Source organism: Diplotaxodon limnothrissa, linkage group LG16, assembly GCF_057381915.1.
Source record: "Diplotaxodon limnothrissa isolate DT_005_m linkage group LG16, D_limnothrissa_male_GT1.1, whole genome shotgun sequence".
NCBI classification, from domain to species: domain Eukaryota; kingdom Metazoa; phylum Chordata; class Actinopteri; order Cichliformes; family Cichlidae; genus Diplotaxodon; species Diplotaxodon limnothrissa.
Genome location: NC_140611.1, coordinates 26,069,855 through 26,090,512, shown reverse-complemented (window position 1 = coordinate 26,090,512; position 20,658 = coordinate 26,069,855). Strand labels below are relative to the sequence as shown.

At 40.9% G+C, this 20,658-nt stretch overlaps 1 protein-coding gene across 1 annotated transcript; it reads left to right on the top strand.

Moving 5' to 3' along the window:
* Positions 1-296: 296 nt before the first annotated feature.
* On the top strand, positions 297-19,557 carry trpm2 (transient receptor potential cation channel, subfamily M, member 2). Its single transcript, XM_085375238.1, has 32 exons — positions 297-466; positions 764-932; positions 1,031-1,211; positions 1,681-1,844; positions 1,933-2,113; positions 2,242-2,303; positions 2,397-2,597; positions 4,041-4,143; positions 7,042-7,163; positions 8,230-8,604; positions 8,873-9,010; positions 9,100-9,229; positions 9,318-9,463; positions 9,628-9,740; positions 11,810-11,908; positions 12,049-12,262; positions 13,413-13,531; positions 13,617-13,749; positions 14,092-14,263; positions 14,424-14,604; positions 14,735-14,916; positions 16,276-16,408; positions 16,794-16,881; positions 17,392-17,476; positions 17,579-17,724; positions 17,862-17,926; positions 18,275-18,304; positions 18,400-18,486; positions 18,569-18,647; positions 18,731-18,832; positions 19,223-19,339; positions 19,441-19,557. The coding sequence occupies exons 1-32, from the start codon at positions 297-299 to the stop codon at positions 19,555-19,557; spliced, it is 4,404 nt and encodes a 1,467-aa protein (XP_085231364.1).
* Positions 19,558-20,658: the final 1,101 nt, after the last annotated feature.

The following is a 20,658-nucleotide window of genomic DNA, read 5'->3' as shown; positions in this document are numbered from 1 at the left end:
GTGCTAGTTCCTTAAAAATCATTGCTCTTTTATGCCCTCATTAAGAAATCTGAGTGCAATTAACTCACTCATTAACGCATTTATGTGTTGATCCACAACCACTGCCCGACTGCTGCCTTTCCTCTACAGTAAGTATTAGGTTCGTGCAGCTTGCTCAGCAGCAACACAGCTCTGACATCACTGTTGCAATGTCGAGCACCCAAAGCGGTTGCTGCAGAGCCTCCTCTCTCCTGCCACTCTGGCAGACCTCATCCTAAGCTCGATCTCATCAACACAATTTCCCATGTTGTGCCAGGATGTCGGAAGCTGGCTTGGAGTCACGGCTAGTTCATACTCTGGCGGTTAACACAGCCAGACCCTGTAAACACCTTTTTCTGTCCCCTTCGTTCCAGCGCCTTGCTCTCGCCTCCTGGATCAAGGAAAACATTTGCAAGAAGGAATGCTGCTTTTTTGAAAAAGATGGAAGGTAAGCTGGGCTGCTCTGCACTATGCTGAATTGATGAGGACTGACTTAGGACTGACCTTCTTGTTGTTGCTGTAATAGAGTGGTGCTGTGGGGACAGTTACATGATAATGCAGTTTTCAGCTAAATAAAATACAGAATGCAAAACAAACTTTGAACACTAAAAAATGGGCATTTCTAAACAAATTAGCTTTTTAATTAAAACTACTGGATATCTGCAAAGCAGGTGAAGAAGAATTAATGTATTTATACTTTTTTAAATCTTAAACATCGGCTTCTGTTTCTCTACTGTTTCTGTAGTGGGGATGTGTGTAAGTGTGGCTACGCAAAAACTGATCATACAGACGAAGCCATCAAGCCAGAAGACTTCACAGGCGAGTCGTGGAACATACACAGACATGTCCGTGAAGCGCCCACTGACGCTTTTGGAGACATCAGCTTTGGTGGTTTGGGACAAAAGACAGGCAAGGTGAGCCAGTCCTTACTCTACATTATGTTACTGTGTAAATGCACATCTGCAAGTCTTTATGCCATCCTTTAAATCTGTGTGTACATGTCCACCGTCAGTACGCCCGAGTGTCCACAGACACCAGCCCTGAGATCCTGTACCAGTTATTGACTGAACAATGGAAACTGTCCCCCCCCAATCTACTGATCTCAGTTACCGGAGGAGCCAAGAATTTCTATCTGAAGTCTCATCTTAAGAACATGTTCCACAGAGGGCTGATCAAAGTGGCCCAGACAACAGGTCAGCCAGAACAAGAGCAAGCGAGCAATAGATTTGTGTGTGAGAGATCATTCATTGCACAGAAAGTAGTGTTTTTATGGCTACGTGCCACCTCCCGTGCTTCTGTTCTGTTCATTTTGGTAGTCAGATAGACTTCAGCTATATGTAGTTTGCGTTTGTACTAACTGTAAAAACAGTAAAAACTTGTAATTCTAGCATCCTGAATATCTCTCCTGGTTTCCTGGTAACCTTGCGGACTTGTGAAGCTTTCAGAAAATGATTGCTCCAGGCCCAGAAACAGTCCCACACTCAACCCCCCCCCCATTAACCACCCCCACCCCCCTTTTTTTGCATGATTTTTAGGTTGTTTCCAGAAAAACATTCACATAGGAGTCCTATCTTTAAAGTCAGGACTGTAAGGCTCTTAATATTGACTTTCATATTTTAGAGATATTTTGTTCTACTGGTGAATATGCTGCTTTGTACGCAGGTGCATGGATCATCACTGGTGGTACCCACGCAGGTGTGATGAAGCACGTGGGGCAGGCTGTGAGGGACTACGCCATGAGTAGCTCCATGCAGGGCAAGATTGTAACTATTGGAGTGGCAACATGGGGGATAATTCATAACAGGAAAGCACTGGTGCATCCAGAGGTAGGACAAACACTTATGGTGAGATGGCATCATCTTCTTAGCATTCGGTTACTGTAAATTCTTCTCACTCTCCGTCTTTTTCCTTTAGGGATGCTTCCCTGCCCATTATTTGATGGACACTGGGAACCAGGGCCAACTATCCACTCTCGACAGCAACCATACCCACTTCCTACTGGTGGATGATGGAACCCACGGACATTATGGTGTAGAGATTAAATTGCGTAGCTGCCTAGAGATGTGGATCACCAGAAAGTGTCTTGGAAATAAAGGTTAAAGATAACAGATGTAGTATCTAAAAAATCAATAAGACAACACAGATATTTATTGAAATATGATAATATATCTTTCAAGCTTTTGATATATATATTTTTTAATTGATCAAATATTTGATCTTTAGGGACTGGTGTGACTATTCCTGTGGTGTGTGTGGTTTTGGATGGCGGACCAGGCACGCTGAATGTGAGTCAGCTGTTTTTTGGCCTCTCTCCCCCAGTGTCAGTGTCAGTGTCAGTGTGTGTGTGTTGTATAACTGCCCTGTGTGTCTCCTCTCAGACCATCTACAATGCTATGCTCCATGGAACACCATGCGTGATCTTGGAGGGCTCTGGGAGAATAGCAGATGTTATTGCACACGTGTCAGGACTGCCACTAATCCGAGTCACTATTGCCCTCATCCAGCAGTTGATGAAGAAGTTTTTTGGTCAAGAGTATGAACAATTCTCAGATGGCAAAATCATAGAATGGACCAAGAAGGTATGTAAATATACTGAATACCATAAAATTACTGAACTTACTATAGAAGCTTTTTTGCCCAAAGTGTGGAGTTTGCATGTTCTCCCCGTGTTTGCGTGGGTTCCCTCCAGGTACTCCGGCTTCCTCCCACCGTACAAAGACATGCAGTTTGTGGGGATAGGTTAATTGATTAATCCAAATTGCCCATAGGTGTGACTGCGGGAGTGAATGTGAGTGCGAATGGTTGTCTCTGTGTGTTAGCCCTGCGACAGACTGGCAACCTGTCCAAGGTGTACCTGCCTCTTGCCCTATGACAGCTGGCATAGGCTCTGAAAAGGATAAGCGAATGGATGGATGGATGGATGGATATTAGACAACCACCCAGACTTATGTTTATGCAATAGCTGCCCTAAATTGACAGTGTAAAAGCAGTGTTTTCATACATGCCTTACTTGGATGGTCATGAGTCATATTTTGTGACTGATCTAGTAGTTGACATTATCATCTCAGATGATGTTTTCTGTGTTAGATATTGCCACAATGTATATACACCAATCAGGTATAACATTATGACCATCTGTCTAATATTGTGTTTATCCTCCTTTTGCTGCCAAAATGACTCCGACCCATCGACCTTGACATGGAGTCCACTAGATCCCTGAAGGTGTCCTGTTATAGCTGCAAAAATATGTTAGCAACAGAGCCTATAAGTCCTGTTAATTGTGAGGTGGGCATCCATGTACATAGGTTTTTTTGTTCAGTCATTATCAGTCTTTATTTCCCCAATAGATGCTCGATTGGGGAAATTGAGCTCTGGGGAACTTGGAGGCTAATTCAACACCTCAAACTCGTTGTTGTGCTCCTCAAACCATTCCTGGACTATTTTGCTTTGTGGCAGGGAGAATCATCCTGCTGAAAGAAGCCACACCCATCAGGGAATACCATTTCCATTAAAGGTTCTACATTGTCTGCAACAGTTCTTTGCTAGTTAGTACATTTCCAGGTAATATCCACATGAATTGCAGGACCCAAGGTTTCCCAGCAGAACATTGCACAAAGCATCACACTGCCTCTGCTGGCTTGCCTTCTTCCCATATTGCACCTTATATATATTCGATATATATTCGATTCCTCTAAGGTCCTCACCCCCCTGTGTCTAAGTCTCCTCTCCCTTCATGTGTTTCATGTCTGCTTGTCTTATGTCAGATTTAGGTCTATTACATTTGCTGTTCACATTTTTCTTTGTCAGGATGACACCTTCATCTTCATCACCATGCATCTTCAGTAACATATGTTGAACAGCACAGTTTTAGCTGCAGAACTGTTTCCTGCAGCTAAATGACTAAATATCAAAGATGAAAATATTTGCACGAAGTTTGTTGTGTGCTCACCAGAGATGTCTGAGCCAGAGCCAAAGAAACAGTGGTTCCAGTATTTAAATGTTTTTCTTTATTGAATTTGTAGATTCAGGACATCATCAGGATGTCACACCTGCTGACAGTGTTCAGAGTGAGCGAGGACTATCACGGGGATTTGGATGTGGCCATTCTTCAAGCACTACTCAAAGGTAAGAATATGGATTTGAAGCAAATGCCCGGATCCTAACCAGACAGCCTACAAACATAACACACGCTATTAAGTATGAAGAAGGACTGGCTTAGTGCCAAACAGGCTCTTAGCAAGTATAATATTTCCAGTCAGAAAAATAAATGTGCTATCGAATGTCCCACAGTTGAAGATATTTTGATACCATCTTTACAGAGAGAAAACTACACTTGATGTCTTTAAAAATGTGCCATGCTTCCTTCAGACTAATAACGCCTCATGATATTCTGAAAAAATACCTAAGAAACCCATTTAAACCAAGCTTAGCAAAGAAATCTGAGCTAAAGTGCACTGAAACCGTAAGTGAGTCCACCACACTGGACATTCACTTAATCTTTTGACCGTGATGAGCAGAGGTGGGACCAAGTCATTGTTTTGCAAGTCTCAAGTAAGTCTCAAGTCTTTATCCTCAAGTCTCAAGTCAAGTCTCAAGTAATGTCAGGCAAGTCAGAGTCGAGTCTCAAGTCACTGGTGTAAAAGTCCGAGTCAAGTCACAAGTCTGAAACTTTGAATTTCAAGTCCTTTCGAGTCTTTAAAAAAAACAAACGAAAAAATAATGTTGCAGTTATATGCTAAATGTAAATATTAGACCATGTAATTTTAAAATCTGTGTTTTTCTCAACACATGACAAAATAGTGAACTTAGAAAATATACACAAATTGTGAAATTGCACCTCTTTAAAATGCAGCTCAATTAAACTTAGCTCCAAGAATAATTTTCACCGACAGTTCTGAGATACGCTGCATGTTATTCTTGGATGTGGTTGTAGGACCAGCTTTAAAATCGCATGACAAAAATATCATACACATTAAAAAAAACTGTATCACCAACGTAGCCTGGAAAACATTTGCCAGTTAGATGAAGTCAGCTATCTCATCTTAGCATATTTATATGCATATTTATAATTATACGGTTCTTGGAGTGAGTGCATACACTCATGAAGTTTAGTAACTTCCGGTCACTGCAACAAGCCCAGGTACAGTTTACCGACGGATGGGTGCAGGACCTTGAAATGCACCGTGTAGAACGAAAGACCATCGTACGTATCATAAGTTTACCAGTCTCACAAATCGTCGTCATAAATACACATTCCTTAACCGTTTATTAATATAACCTTTGAGCTCAACGGTAATTAATTAGTAGTGGAAATAATTTCTGGTAGCATCACAGAAATGTAGCAGTGACAACAATATTGTATGCTGTAATCGTACTGGACAATTAGTGATACAAAAAACCTGTTTTATCCTGTGAATAAAAGTATATGTTTTTGTCAATGTACCATAATAACAGAAGCGAAACGCAATATTGTGTCAGGATAATTTACTATTTATGCACAATAAACAAAGGAGCATAGCGCGACAATTTCTGTTCAGCGCCAGACTTGCTTGTAACCTATATCACCAATTATGTTAAGAAAAATGACGCATTAACTACAACAGCAGACTGACCTTTGTGTAAATGCTTGGAGCAGACTAACCTGTGAGCTGGAGTGTTCTAGGACGTTATATTTGATCTTTGAATGGCTGCAATCCAGTCGCCTCTTTGTTACTTCGGAAACATGGCTCGAACAATTTCTCTTCAACGACGTAATCCGATAACAACCGATCTCTTTACCCGTCGGCTTCCCGTGGCTGTCATGCGACCGGCTATTGCAGTTAATAATAACAGCTTCTTGACATTTTTGTGTTTCTTTTTATCGCTGTGTGACTGATTTTAATTGAAAGCCTGCGTGCGCTAGTACCGCTTGCCACGAGTTCCCAGAATCCTTTGCGGTTCTACCCGTGAATGACGTCACATTTTCAATCTCCATATAATATACATGTTAAATTTTATATTTGGGGTAAAATATCAAGTCTTTTCAAGTAAACCGGTTCAAGTCCAATTCAAGTCCCAAGTCATTGGTGTAAAAGTCCAAGTCAAGTCACAAGTCTTAGAACATTTTTTCAAGTCAAGTCTAAAGTCATAAAATTAATGACTCGAGTCTGACTCGAGTCCAAGTCATGTGACTCGAGTCCACACCTCTGGTGATGAGTCATCATTCTAGTTTATCAGCTTTGTCCAGACTTTCCATCCATCTGGGTAATTAAACCACATTATCTGGGCGCCTTTCTGCTATCTCAGCTAATGTAGGTCATCCAGTGTCTCCCATTATAGTCACATGACTACAGTCCTGGTAGTACAACTGGAAATTTTCCTGTACTAATGCATCAAGAACACTATAATAGAAAAATAATTGGTTTATGTTTGATATTTGGTTTTGATGATAAACCAAACACGTCCATGCTTCCATCTTGTCAGACTGGACTCTTGCTTGTCTTTTTGTTGTAATATAAATATTTTTAAAAGATTTGCTGGGGGAAAAACATCATTCTCAGATGTGTAAGAATTTATTTAAAAATCAATTAGATTAGTCATTGGATAAATGAAAAAAACAACTTTTTACATTCAAATAGTAAATGGCCTGTATTTGTATAGCGCTTTTACTAGTCCCCCCTAGGGACCCCAAGGCCCTTTACACACCCAGTCACACACTGGTGAAGGCAAGCTACAGTTGTAGCCACGCTACAGTTGTAGCCACAGCCACCCTGGGGCAGACTGACAGAAGCGAGGCTGCCATATCGCGCCATCGGCCCTTCTGGCTAACACCAGTAGGCGGTAGGAGAAGTGTCTTGCCCAAGGACACAACGAGCGAGACTGTCTGAGCCGGGGCTCGAACCGGCAACCTTCCGATTACAAGGCGAACTCCCAACTCTTGAGCCACGATCGCTCCGATACTATCTAAAATGCACCGAGCAGTGGATGAGCTTTTTAGAGAGACAAGAGACAAATAAATCGAATCACTGTAAATTCTCCTTTCAGCCTCAAGATCCAGTGAATTCCTGGAAGTTGAATGCTGGAATAGGCAGCTGGAGCTGGCTATAACCTGGAACCGGGTGGATATAGCTGAGACTGAGATCTTCACTGAGGAGAGCCAGTGGAAGGTGGGTTTGTCTTTTAAATAGAAAACCAACATCACTCTCTGATCAGTTACCCAGATAGTGTTTTTTCTCCCCCATTTCCTGCTGAACATCAATAAGAAACATCAGTTCCTCCAAATAACTTTATCCCTTCCTTCTGTCCTGCTGGCTGCAAGTAATGCTGAATTTTATTCTTCTGTAAGGCAAGGCACCTAAGCCTTGCACCTGGTGATGTTATTCTAAAATGTAATTCTGTTTGAATTATGTAAAAATAAAATAATAAATTAACGTTTTTATATTTCTTCTCTACTTACTTTCAGTTTACACACTTTTCTTGGACTTCATGCACACTGCTTTTCCAGTCTTTTCTCTAACATTTAACCTTCTTTGTAAAGTATATCACTCTGTTGCTAGTAAAGCTGTCCATGTTTCTGATTGGTTACATGCTTCCCTTTTGTGCAAACAAACTCATAGCTAGATTGGGAAACTCTGGGTTGCCTTATTTAGTTGATACCTACCTCTTGTGTGACTGCTTAGTCTGATTTCTGATGTTAGGGGGGAAAAGGGAATTGAAATGAAAGAGAAAAATCATGACCTTTACAGCACAGGCTTTGTGATTAAAAAGCATTGAAATCCTGGTTTGTATTAGTAAGATAAATTTATTGAATGGGAAAACTGAAATAGGTAATTATGTGAGCCTATCAGGTGCCAGACTGGCCACACATGCCATTTTCACTGGAGAAGTGAAAAACTGTAAATAATTGACATACATATTGGTTTAACTATAGGGAGAGTTTGCTGTGTTCGAAACTGGTTCCAAAGGTAAACCCAGCCCATATTATCAATACAGAAAGCCTTCTTGCCACCATAACACCATAAAGTCAGCTGATTCAGCAGCAGCATATTATAAAGGTTTTACGAGTAGCAGAGAAGAGGTCTAGAAAGAAATAGCAGTCTGCTTTTCCTTCATTTTATTGTCTCCATGTTGAACTTTGCCATCACACCATCCTTTGTTTCTAAAACAATGATACTAGACAAAAAAACAACAAAAATTCTGATGATGTTGTTCTGATTTTTTTCCTGCTTCTAGTCCAACGACCTCCACTGGGCCATGTTCTCAGCCCTGGCTGGCAACAAGCCTCAGTTTGTGAGTCTGTTGCTGGAGAACGGTGTGAGTCTGAGGGATTTCCTGCAGGAGGAGGAAACTCTGTGTGAGCTCTACACACAGCTGCCCAGCTGCTTCTTTCTGCGCAAGCTGGCTAAGCGGATCCACAGTGCTCGACGCAGCGGGAGGCAAGCTTTCGGCATCAGAACTCGAGCTTGCAGGGAGCAAGGCGAAAAGATCTCCTTAACTTATGTCTCTGATGAGGTGCGCCACTTGCTGGGGAAGTTCACCCAGCCCCTCTATCCTCCCTCCACCACCACAGACCAGTTAAACATGTCCATGGATGAAACGTCACTGTCAGTGAGTTAGTTCATCCACTCTGTTTTTTTGTTTGAAACACTGAATCTGTCTTTTTGCCAATTAATCACGTGTTGTATCTTACCCAATTTTATTTTTTATAATTTGAGAAAGCTTATTTTATGGAAATAGATGTTAGTAGGAGTAAAATATTCAGTAAATATGCAAAGTATTTAGACTGAATATGCTGTAGGGTATCATTATATCAGAAATCCTGGCATTGTGAACATTAATCATATAATAATAACAGACTCCTTCACTTTCTTTTTAGCCGTCTAAAAGTCAGACAAGTTCCCAAGCTCAGCTCAGGGAGGACAGTCCTGAAACACAGAGGGACCCGGGCACAGACCTTTTCCTTTGGGCTGTCGTCCAGAATAACAAGGAACTGGCTGAAATTGCCTGGGAGCAGGTGACGAAAGCACTTCTGGAAACTTCAACCATAGCTGCTTGCGTGGCGTGTTTATGACCTCACATCTTTCTGTATCTGTGTACTAACAGTGTAGGGATTGTATGTCTGCTGCTCTGGCTGCCAGTAAGATCCTGAAGAAAATGGCACGAGAAGGAAGCGATGCAGATGATGCAGAAGAAATGCGAGAACTCGCCAATCACTATGAGAAACATGCCATTGGTATAACACATATCATAACATGGCTGAATTGACCGTGATTGTTACGGAGCTTGAATTTATCCTCAGGCTGCGTATATGTGTGTCCCAGGTGTCTTCACCGAGTGCCACAACAGTGACGAGTCACGCGCTAAGAAACTGCTGGTTCGCATGTCACACTTGTGGGGCAGAACGACATGCCTGCGGCTGGCACTCGAGGCAGATGACAAAAACGTCATAGCTCAGTCTGGTGTTCAGGTAGAGGAAATTTTAGATTTTTCCAGAGGGGATTGCCAGTGTGTTATACATCACAATGTTGAGTAGATCAATTAAAGTTACAAAATTAAGAAATCGCTCAATTTAATTTCAAACTTTTTCTTGGTGCTGCATTATAATGCAGTCTGTGTAAACGTGTCTTTCAGGCTCTGCTGACTCAGATCTGGTGTGGTAAGCTTTCAGTAGAGAACCCTGTGTGGAGAGTGCTGATCTGCATGGTGTTTTTCCCTCTTATCTTCACTGGCTTTCTGTGTTTCAGGTGAGACCTGCCAGCCAGCTAAGGGGTACAATGGCTTGTACAATGCTACTGTGTTTATATGTGTTTTTATTAACACTGGCAAACAGAATGGAGCAAAATAGAGATAAGATAAATAAATTCTTCCCAAGTGAAGAAAGGAAGCATAGCATATGTAAATGACTACTAGGGAGTTGGATGGGCTGGCTTTAGACCACACACAAAAGGCTTTTTTGCCTAATAATGGATAATGCCATGCTACTGTACAGATGTGTTTGAAGTAGGTTAGAGCAAGTGGTAAGGAAAGTGATAAATAGACTGCATCAACGCAACACTGGTCACATTTTTTTTTCCTGGCATCTCCATTCTACCATCTCAAAACAACCCTGAAGAAAATAAACATTACTATACAAAAGGAAAAACCCTTCATTTGGTTGTACCCAATGATGCAATCAATGACCTCATGACCTTATATAAAAAGGAAGTGCCAGTTCGGCCCCTCCCACACACCTGTTTTGGCTGTATGACCAGAACAAAGGGACAAACAAAGGTAATTATAACCAAAGCAACAAAAGCAAACATAATTTACCGTGTCATTCTGCCTACGGCAGAAAAAAATTCAAACCACCTGATGGTTAAGTAGTATTTGCTTTAAAAGCATATGCATGGATGTAAACTGTAACATAACGCTACCACAAACAAACCCAGGAGAGTATGTAGAGCAAAGTTACACCAGCAATGTCTAAACTAAAGCATTATGGCCAACTGTAAAATAACATGGGATAAATCAATATGTTTAAGGCACAAGTGGTAAATAAGTTCAAGCCTACCACTTTGTCACAATACATACATATTAAAAGTTTTACTTTAACTTAATTTTAAACATACACAAATACATAAATATACAGTAAGCCACCAATGTAATGTCCAGGCACAGACAACTCTCACTTGTTTTCATTTGACAGAAACTGACTAAATATACCGTACAACACATATCTACAACTGTGTCATCTAAAATGACTCCTGATTCATCTTTCATACACCATGGAATTGCTGCCATGTGTGGATGAATTTTTAAAGCAAATAAGAAGGATAAAGGAGGGAAAATGCAGATAAAGCTTTCATCAGTGCATTCAGGGGAAAAAATGAAGTCACTTTCCAAGATTTAGATGTGTATTTTGCTGGAAGTTTCCCTGACAGAGATTAGCTATATGGCCAAACAATAGTTAACATCCAAAAACCCATAGGAGGAAAATCTGACAACAACACCATGGATGCTAAACAGAAGTTCACCGAGAGAAACGTGACAGTTTACACAGTGACTAAGTGGAGATTCTTACATCTGGTGTAATGTAAGGATGTGTGTGACTAATTGTTACTACTGTCGGTACTAGATGTACTTGTACTTTAATCTAATTGTTAACGTCTCAATTGATGCCAAAAACTGGAAAATTGTTGTGTCCTAAATGTTATGCCTAACCTCCTTTTTAAGCCTGTTATTGTTACTTATTATTTTAAATCACAGATACAAGTGGTGGAAATTAGCTTTCTTCTTTAGAAATAGGTTGAGGAGTCATTCAGGAGGTACTCAGAGTAGAGCCGCTACTCCTCAATGTCGAAAGGAGCCAGTTGGGGCAGTCGCCTCCCGGGCATGTCCTACTCTGAGGAGGCCCTTGGGTAGACCTTGGACACACTCGGTTGGCCACTGTGTTCCCCTGGATAACCTGGAGGAGGTGGCTTGGGGAGAGGGAGGTGTAGACTTCTCTGTTTAGGCCCCCCGTGACCCAAAGGAAGAAATGGATGGATTATTTATCGTTTTAGATTTTAACTTTAATTGAGATAGTTGTTATGAATTATAGAGCAATGCGTATTCTTCATAATATGCTGAACAATGTTCATAATGCGAGGTGCCACGCATTTAAACTACAATTCATTATTGACGAATGTGATTAATGGTTTCAAATGCCTTTGTTTGGAGGGTTTTTGACATTGTTAATTAAACAATGCCCCAATTTAACTTTCTGCTTGTATTCTTTTTAATAATAATACCTGATTGAGTTTCAGCTGTGGTCAAAAGTGTAACTTTTCCACAGACATGATGAAATCATCCAGAGAGAAACTGCGAAAGACGAGGAGATGAAGACAGTGGAGATCCTGACAGGAAGCACACTTAGAAGAAATGGTTATGGCCCGTATGTACATACTTGTTCCTTAATGCAAATATCAACCCTCATCGCTGCATGACCTTAAATGTCATTTGAAGTTGAATAAACAGTGGATACATGAAAACATGGCATTGTCTCTCTAACTGCAGTGATCTTTCTGTCCACAGCTTGAAGCCCATGAAGCCTCTGGGCTGCTGGTCCAGGCTGATGTACCTGTACACCTCCCCACAGGTTAAATTTTACTGGAACATTGTATTTTATTTTGCCTTCCTCTTCCTGTTTGCTGTGGTGCTGATGATCGATTTCCAGAGCACGCCCTCTGCTGGCGAGCTGCTGCTCTACATCTGGCTGCTCTCGTTGGTGTGTGAGGAGATCAGACAGGTGAGAAACTGTGGCTCAGACCCACAAATGATACAAAACAACAAACAAATAGCCTTTTTTTTCTCTTTGTGTGCACTGTACTGTATTGTAGAGAGACAGTCTTTGAATTTTTCAACACAGACAGTGGCCCCATTCACCTTTAGAGGCTCAAATGTCTAAAAGGTCAGCAGTAAGAAATGGTGAGTACCCTTCTTCTTTTAGAGGAGGGAGCAGTGTAACAGAGCAAGTCCACAGAGAATAGAAAACCTTTGTAGTTGTAACAAATGCAGCAAAAACGAATGCATTTAAAATAGGACAGAAAAGAATAAGCATGCGCCTGAAAAGGAAGCATTACACAAATAAATAAATATAAAATTACATCAGGGTAATCTTTGGGGTAGTATGAATGACATTGTTTCACCAGTGAGAGTAATTATTGCACCAGAATGAATATAATTATCTTTGAAAGTAATTACCTTTAGTAGTCATTTCCCTAAAAGGTAGTCATTATATAACCTGTAAACAGACATTTACTCCTAGCTGAAATTCACTGTGTAAATGGCCCTGGGAACGAACTGTCTTTGAGTCCTTAAAATGCTCTGAAGGTCCCGCTCCATCCAGAGGGTAGCAGGTCAAACAGGTGGCGTCCTGGATGTGAGGAATTATAGCAAGTGTGCAGCCCTAAGAGGTGACAGGAGCTGGCAGTGGGAGGGTAAACAGCAATCCATGGTTTTCTGTGCTGTGTTGATGACCCACTGAAGAGCTCTGTGATCTGTTACTCAGAGATACGATATGCCATTACGTTCTAAGCAGAGGAGCTTAAAAGGCAAGGCCTGCAGCTTGTAGGCTCCAGCAGTTGTAGTCGCTGTTGTACCTTCTTAATGGTGCTGGCAGGAAAGGTCTTCAGAGGATTTCTGGGTGTGACCCATTTTAACACAGTTCCCCTTGATGTACAGAGGGCAGTCAATTTGTTTACCTACCTAAATCCTGTCCCTGAGTAACTCCCTTTTTCTGTCTTTTTTTGTTGTTTTCATTTCAAAGGCTTCTTTATCCTTTAATGATTTATTTATTGATTAGAAAGTAATCAAAATAATTTAAATGATAGGTGATTGTATGTCGAATGCTAAGTAATATAAAATCCTCTTATGTCTAATTCTCTTTTCTCTTTCAGCTCTTTCATGATCCAGATGGTTTTGGGTTTCGTAAGAAAGCCAAGATGTACATCAATGAGTTTTGGAATATTTTAGATGTCCTCTCCATCGTCCTGTTCCTTATCGGCCTTGCATTTAGGTGGGTTTTTGCTCTCTAAGACAGTCTGTGGAAATCAATCCACCCACTGCATTATCTATGAATCACCAAGCTTTTCCTACTTCAGGCTGACAACCGAGCTGTTTTATCTGGGTAAAATCATCCTCTGCATCGATTTTGTGGTCTTCTGCCTCCGTCTCATGGCCATCTTCACGATCAGCCGAACCCTTGGACCCAAAATCATCATAGTCAGAAAGATGGTGAGGGGTTTACAGAACAAATACAAAGCATGCTGACCTGAGGTTTTATGGCTACACCAAAAAAAACACGCTTACCTAATACAATAAGAGGCTTCTACCTCACCGAGCCTCGATCATAGTCTGCAGATGAAATGTAGTCCTTGTGTTTCAAAAAGGTGTTTTGAACACTTGGATCATTTTGTTACCACACTTATTTCAGTCAGTCAGACCTCAACTTTGTGTTCAGCTACACTTTATTTACTCCCTAAGCATACATGAGATGTCAGAATTTGCAACCGTGTTTCTAAATGTGTCAATTTCTGAGTGTTTCTTGCTTGTGATTGGTGCCTTTCTATCCTCCAGATGATGGACATGTTCTTCTTCATGTTCCTCCTGAGTATCTGGGTGGTGGCTTATGGTGTCGCCAAACAAGGCATCCTCATCCACAATGAAAATCGTCTGGATTGGATCATCCGTGGGGTGCTTTACGAGCCATACCTCATCATATTTGGCCAGTTTCCCAAAAATATTGATAGTGAGTGGATTTTGAGAATCTTATACTTTAAAAAAAATATATATATTTTTTTATTTTAGCTGTAATAATTTGTTTCAGTATTTTGTTACACATATTTATTCTCCTCCAAAGGCTTCAACTTTGCTCATCACTAATGAGGATGTCATTTTTCTTCCTGCAGACACTGAGTTTAACATGAACTCTTGCAGCGTGAATGCTACAGATCCCCTGAAGCCTAAATGTCCCGTGTTGAACGAAAACCAGAGCCCGGTCTTTCCTGAATGGCTCACCATCATCATGCTTTGTGTTTATTTGCTCTTTGCCAACATACTGCTGCTCAACCTCTTAATAGCAATTTTCAAGTGAGTCCTCCTTGTCATCAAAGTGTATGAGCTTTTCTGTCATCTTACTGTTTTAATGATGATGATGATGAGCCCTCGCCTTTTTTTTATTTTTAAACTTCCTTATGTTTCGTGTTATCGTCCCGCACAGCTTTACATTTGAGGAAGTCCAGGACAACACAGACAAAATATGGAAGTTTCAAAGATACGAGTTAATTAAGGAGTACCACAGTCGACCTGCTGCCCCTCCTCCTTTCATCATCCTCAGTCATATCTACCTCTTCATCAGAAGCATGGTGCTGCGGAGGCCCCCCAAAATATACAAAGAGTTCAGTAAGTGCTGAAGTGTTTATCCACACCTTTGCAGACTTTTGTGTAATTAAAAATGCTTCATTATTTATGTACATGGCTACAGACCACCCACATACAGGGTACCCCAAAGGTGAAGAAGAAGAGAACTTGTAGGCGTTCACATGCCACGAAGGCAGATTTAAATTTGTGCCTGCAACTTCAGACTCAAGGTATGAAAGATGGTAGCTAGACCTATGTATGGTGAAAACGCTAAGGAAAGAGATGGGATCTTTTTAAAAAGGTCATCCTCTTCCTCATCACCTCAAGCTTCATCTCCTGAACTGAAGTCAGTGCTCTAGCACACAAAAACATATCAGCAGATTAGCCATGCAACCCTCGCATCGCTGTACAGCAGACAGTGAGTCGGCTAAACAACAGCTGCTTTTACTCTGGCATCACTCCATCTAATGTTAGGCTCAAGTGTCCTAAAGATCCCACTTTCCCTCTGATGAACAGTTTGACCATATTCTCACATCGTGTGACAGCTGATTTGCTAAGTGTCCAAGTCCAATACCAACTTATCTAGAATTATGCACCTAAATTGGGAGAGTTTAGAAAATAGAACTCAGTTGATTGCAATCTACTGACATCTAGTGGTGACGTTTAACTCACTGTAACTAAAACTATGAAATAACAAGATCAAAAGATCTAATATTGTATTTTCTGTCACATAAAACTGTTTCTTGAGTGACCAGTGGAGTGAGTATGGCTCCAAAAGCAGGTCAGTCATGTGAGCAAAACCAGATCACATGACTGAAATCCCACATTTAGGTCACATCAAAACAAGTATCTCAAATGCAGGTGAAGGCTTCCGTTTTCAAAACTAGATCTAAACACAAGTTTCAGAGCTTTTAGCCACATCTCATGGTGTTCGTCAGCAGGTGAAGTTTGCCCGGTTGCCATGGAGATGGATCAGTTTATCCCCATCATACTGTAACCAGAGTATGACCCTTTATTTATCTCATTAATGCAGATGATCTCCTCTGCCTCTGCTCATGGTCGACAGATTTTTACCTGTTTTTGGTGCTGTTGAGAACGTGGCAGTGAAGATGCTGAAAGTTTAATGTATTCAGAGGTCATCTGCAGACCCTGACAGTGCTTTAAACAAAAACCTAATTTGTGTTTTAAAAAGATTATTATAACTATAAAATACTATAAAATACAGAAAAAAAAAAACCCCAAACTGAACATGAACTGAAAAGAAAAGGTCGCTGAGCAGCTAGTATTTGCTCTTTCTGTTTAACTCACTCCCAGTTTATCTGTTGTGCAGGGTTTTCTGTCCGCATGGATGTGCAGAATTAGGTTATGCAGTGATTCAAAGCATGTGATGCTGTTTTTCAGAGAATGAGCTCAACCCGACAGAGGATGAGGAGCTGCTGACCTGGGAGTCCTTGATGAAAGACAGATACTTGGTGTCTGCACGGCAGGAGCAGAGCCAGAGCACGGAGAGACGCATCCTGGACACAGCCCAGAAGTAATCTCACAGTAATGTAGCTGAAAGTCGCTGTATGTGTGCTGTCTATGCATCATCACACCAGTTTCCATAAAACGGAGTGAGCAGTCCAGCCAAAATGTGATTGCACGTTCTTTTTTTTAATGAGCTTTTAGAGACCAAAGGACCAATTTGCATGCATAATCACCTTATGTATCACACACAGTTGGATAGATTTAGGGTAATTTGAGATATTTTCTGTCCAAGGACTTGGATGTGGCTGCTTCACCAAACAATATTTACATAAAAATGATTGAAATCACTCTGTTATTAAAAAAAAGTAGTATATAATAATTTCCTGTTTGTTTTATTGTAAAGACTGATGATTTTCTTTAAGTAATTTTCAAACTGACACTTGTTTCTGCAGGGTTAACATCATAACTGATCTGCTGGAGAGAAATGGGGAAACGAGCGCTGCTGCCATGCTGAAAAGACTGACTCAACTTGAAGAGCAGGTTGTGGCCTGATTTCTTTTGGTTGGCACTAATGTTGCACCTGTGTCTGTAATATGTCACGATATGCTAATGGAGGGTGACCTGAGGCACTAAAGACACGGCACGCTTTTTGTGGTACGCTCTTGTGTGTCAGGGGTGTGAATTTTAGACTTTGAACTGCGTTTTTAATACATTTTATGGCTTTTCCTACTGATAAACACCTCCCCCATTTCCATTCATACTACACCAAAGTCATAAAGTAGCAAATAACCAATTAAGTGGCATAAGATTCCTGTTTTCTTCACTATCTAATGCAGAAATGTGTACTTATACAGTGGGTTCACAGTTAAACGAAAAAAATCTCTATCTCGGGGATTAAACGTGTAGTTACACTTTACACTGACAGAAATAGGAGTTTCACTGCTCTGACCCACTTAAGATCAAACTTAGCTATACGTGTAAAATTACTTTGACGTCCTTGATCTAAGCAGCTAACAGAAGTAGTTGATCCACTTTCCTTTGTCTCATCAGGTCAGCCAGTCTACTAAAGCCCTGCAGTGGATTATGGATAGTCTGAAATCTCAGGGTCTGCCCTCAAAAGACACACAGTCACGGAGTCAGTACCAAATTTAATTCACTATTTACATGTCACAGTTGTATGTTTGATAAATATTCTAAATCTGCTGCTGTTTGCGCACATTTTTGTGGTTACCTGCAGCTCCAGCTGGCGTAGATGAGACCCCAGATTCTTTCAGGAATACATCGGAGAAAGGAAGCGGTTTCCATGTGTATTCCCGTCAGTTTTCCTACCCAAACAGCAAACTCACGCGCTTCCCTGTGCCTGAGGAGAAGGTGCCCTGGGAGGTACTTATTATATATTTAAATATTATTAAATATTATTTTTTTCCACCACAAAGTCACCAGTTGCCACTCCTCAGAAAGTCACTGAACTGATAAATTGTCCAATAATTCTGGTGGTTTTTATCTCCTTTTTTTTCCAGGTCAGTTTCAGCTCATACAAACCAACTAATTATACCTCTGACGACAGCGAAGACCATGTGGATGGGTGTGTGAAGCCATACTTTCCTGTTTTCACTAGCGTTTTATTTGAGGACAGCGTAGAGTCTGTTTTTCACATGTCTAGAAAGCAACACTCTTCCAGTAGGTTATAAGTAATCATTGAAAGGGATTATTTTGCGTGAGTATACACATTGTGTTTTTAACCTGCATATTATACCCATAAAAACATTAATTAGCAGGCAATGAATGGGCCTCGGTGACAAGTGAGTTTTCAGGTCGAATCTATTTGAACACAGTAAATAAGCTTTCTGGCCTAACTTTGACTTTATTGTGTAATTACAAGACCGGCTCCTCCAATCTCTGTACGCTCTTCATCTATTGTTTCTCCCTGCAGATCAGAACCAGAAGCCTTAGCTAATTACAGGTATGACACAAGAACAGATATAGAACCTATTCAGTATTACTTATAGTAACCTCAAAAGCATGTCTTGATGTCTGATAAGGAGCTTGTCATCTCAGAAACCCAGGGGGGAGGACGGGCATCAGTGGGCGTGGGGCACTGAGCCGCCTGGGTCCAAACCTCAGTGTAGAGCTTGTGATTACACGGTAGGTCATCTCAATGCCCCTGCAGAGGTTTTAAAAAGGTTGTTTTGCACAGAAATATCTGAGACTTTCCACTTATTTTTAGCTGGCGAGACAGCGAGAAGTCAGTTCTGGAGTACCTGGCAGTTTTTGACGAGAGTCGAAGAACTTTATCTTTACCTGGAGTGAGTTCCAGTCTTTGTCCATTTAATGTGGTTTATACATTTTTTTGCACTGTTCAATCACACTGTGGCTTTAAAACCTTCAGGGCCCTGTTGATTCTGCTGATAAACTGCCACCAACTCTTAAAAAAACGATGGGGAAAAAGCTGTATGAAACGATCAACGCAAAACTGTCAGAGGGAACAAAGGTAAGTCAGTGCAGCACTGTGGTGGTAAAGCTTTAAAGTAGCTGCAGGAGCAATGAAAACAAAGAACAGCTGTAAAGCACGACAGCTTTCGATAGAAGAACATGTCAACAGCTGTCACTGATAGCATTTTGAGAGAGCAGGAAGAACAGGCCCTCTGTTTGTCTTTGATATAAACACTGGTTAGTAAATTTAGTGATACAATAGAAAGCATTCGATTAAATATTACATTATAAAATAAAAAATGTAAACATCAAAGACAAATTACTTATTTCCTGAGCTGAGAAATGTTTGAATCATTCAAGAGAGAAGGGGAGCATCCTGCCAGGGCTGAAACGGTACATTAATATGATATCGATTAATTTGTTGATGGACGTGGTTGTTTGGTTTTAGGTGTTTGAGGGTTATGTGGATGACTGCAGGAACACGGATAACGCCTGGGTGGAAATGACTGTCCTAAACATTCACCTGGATAGAAAAAGCCAGGTGATGGTGGACATCAACAACACGGTAACATCGAGTGTTTTACAGCGTGAAGAATAAATTGGCTGGCCGACTGTTTTACATTTCCTCCTTTCTGCATTTACATGTTATTATCTGTTGCTTTTTAGGTGCTGAGCAGTAACGGTGCTCTTCAGTGGCAGGAGGTGAGCAGCAAAGCCACACTTAGCTCAAACCAAAGAGAGTCGCTGCGGCTGGCTGCTGCGCTGCACAACAGGAAGTTCTGACATTCACGACGCTGCGGCTGTAAATGTGCCTCTACATCTCCCCGTCACTGCTGCCTTTTCTTTAAATATGTCGATTAATTGTGTTGCACTGAAAGCCATAATCTACATTGTGCTGCTGCTGACTATGAAATGAATGTTGAACCTACACTGTTAACTGCTGCTCACTAAAAACAATCAAATATTAACATTCAGAGAAGAGTGGCTACTCCTCCACACTGAAAGGAGCCAGCTGAGGTGGTCTGGGTGGTCTAGGTGAGGTGTTTCAGGCATGTCTTACTGGGAGGAGGCCCCGGACAGCTGGATCAGCTGGGCCTCTCTGCTAAGACCCCCTGCAACCTGAACCTGGATAAGAAATTGGAGGAATAATTAAAGGGGACTAGTTATGTTGATTTCCAGCTCTCTATGTTTTTTTTTATTTCAATTCTACTAGAGTAGCTTTGCATGATTCACAGCTCAAAATAATCCTTATTTATCTTTTCCTGACTATGCAGCCCTTTAGACTCTCCCCTTTCTGTGCTCATACCATATTGGGGATATGTACTCAGTGATGACTTACAGAGCCAAGAATATTATAAAAACAAGCACTCAGATGACAGGGATTACTTGAACATATAGTGGCCTCATTATTAGAAACTTCAGTGATGTTTGATATGAGCCATTGTTACAGTATATGTGTGACAGAAAAAGTGGAACAGATCTCTTATAAGTGAACAGAGTTCACTAATGGCGCACAGGGTGCTTTAACTTACAGTTGTCTATTAGTATGTAGCAGTTATAGAGCTTATTCTTTTATAACACACAAGACAATCATCAGTAATAATAATAATCATGTTACAACTTGGTGAAATTAAATATTAATCTACATTTTTTAGATTGCCTTGATTCACCTTTATTTAATTTGGATATATTTTACTCGATTAATTTTTTTTTTTTATTCACTTGTATTGAAGCAGTTTGACTTTGTGGCACTGCTGCTTGCTTTCTCGCGGATATCACTATCTATCTCCGTTTCCCTGAGTTTGTTTGCGTGTTGCACTCTCTCCCGTCCTGTTTAAAAACAGAGAAGCTTGTGAAACACTTTTCTGCCCTGAGCTCAGCTTT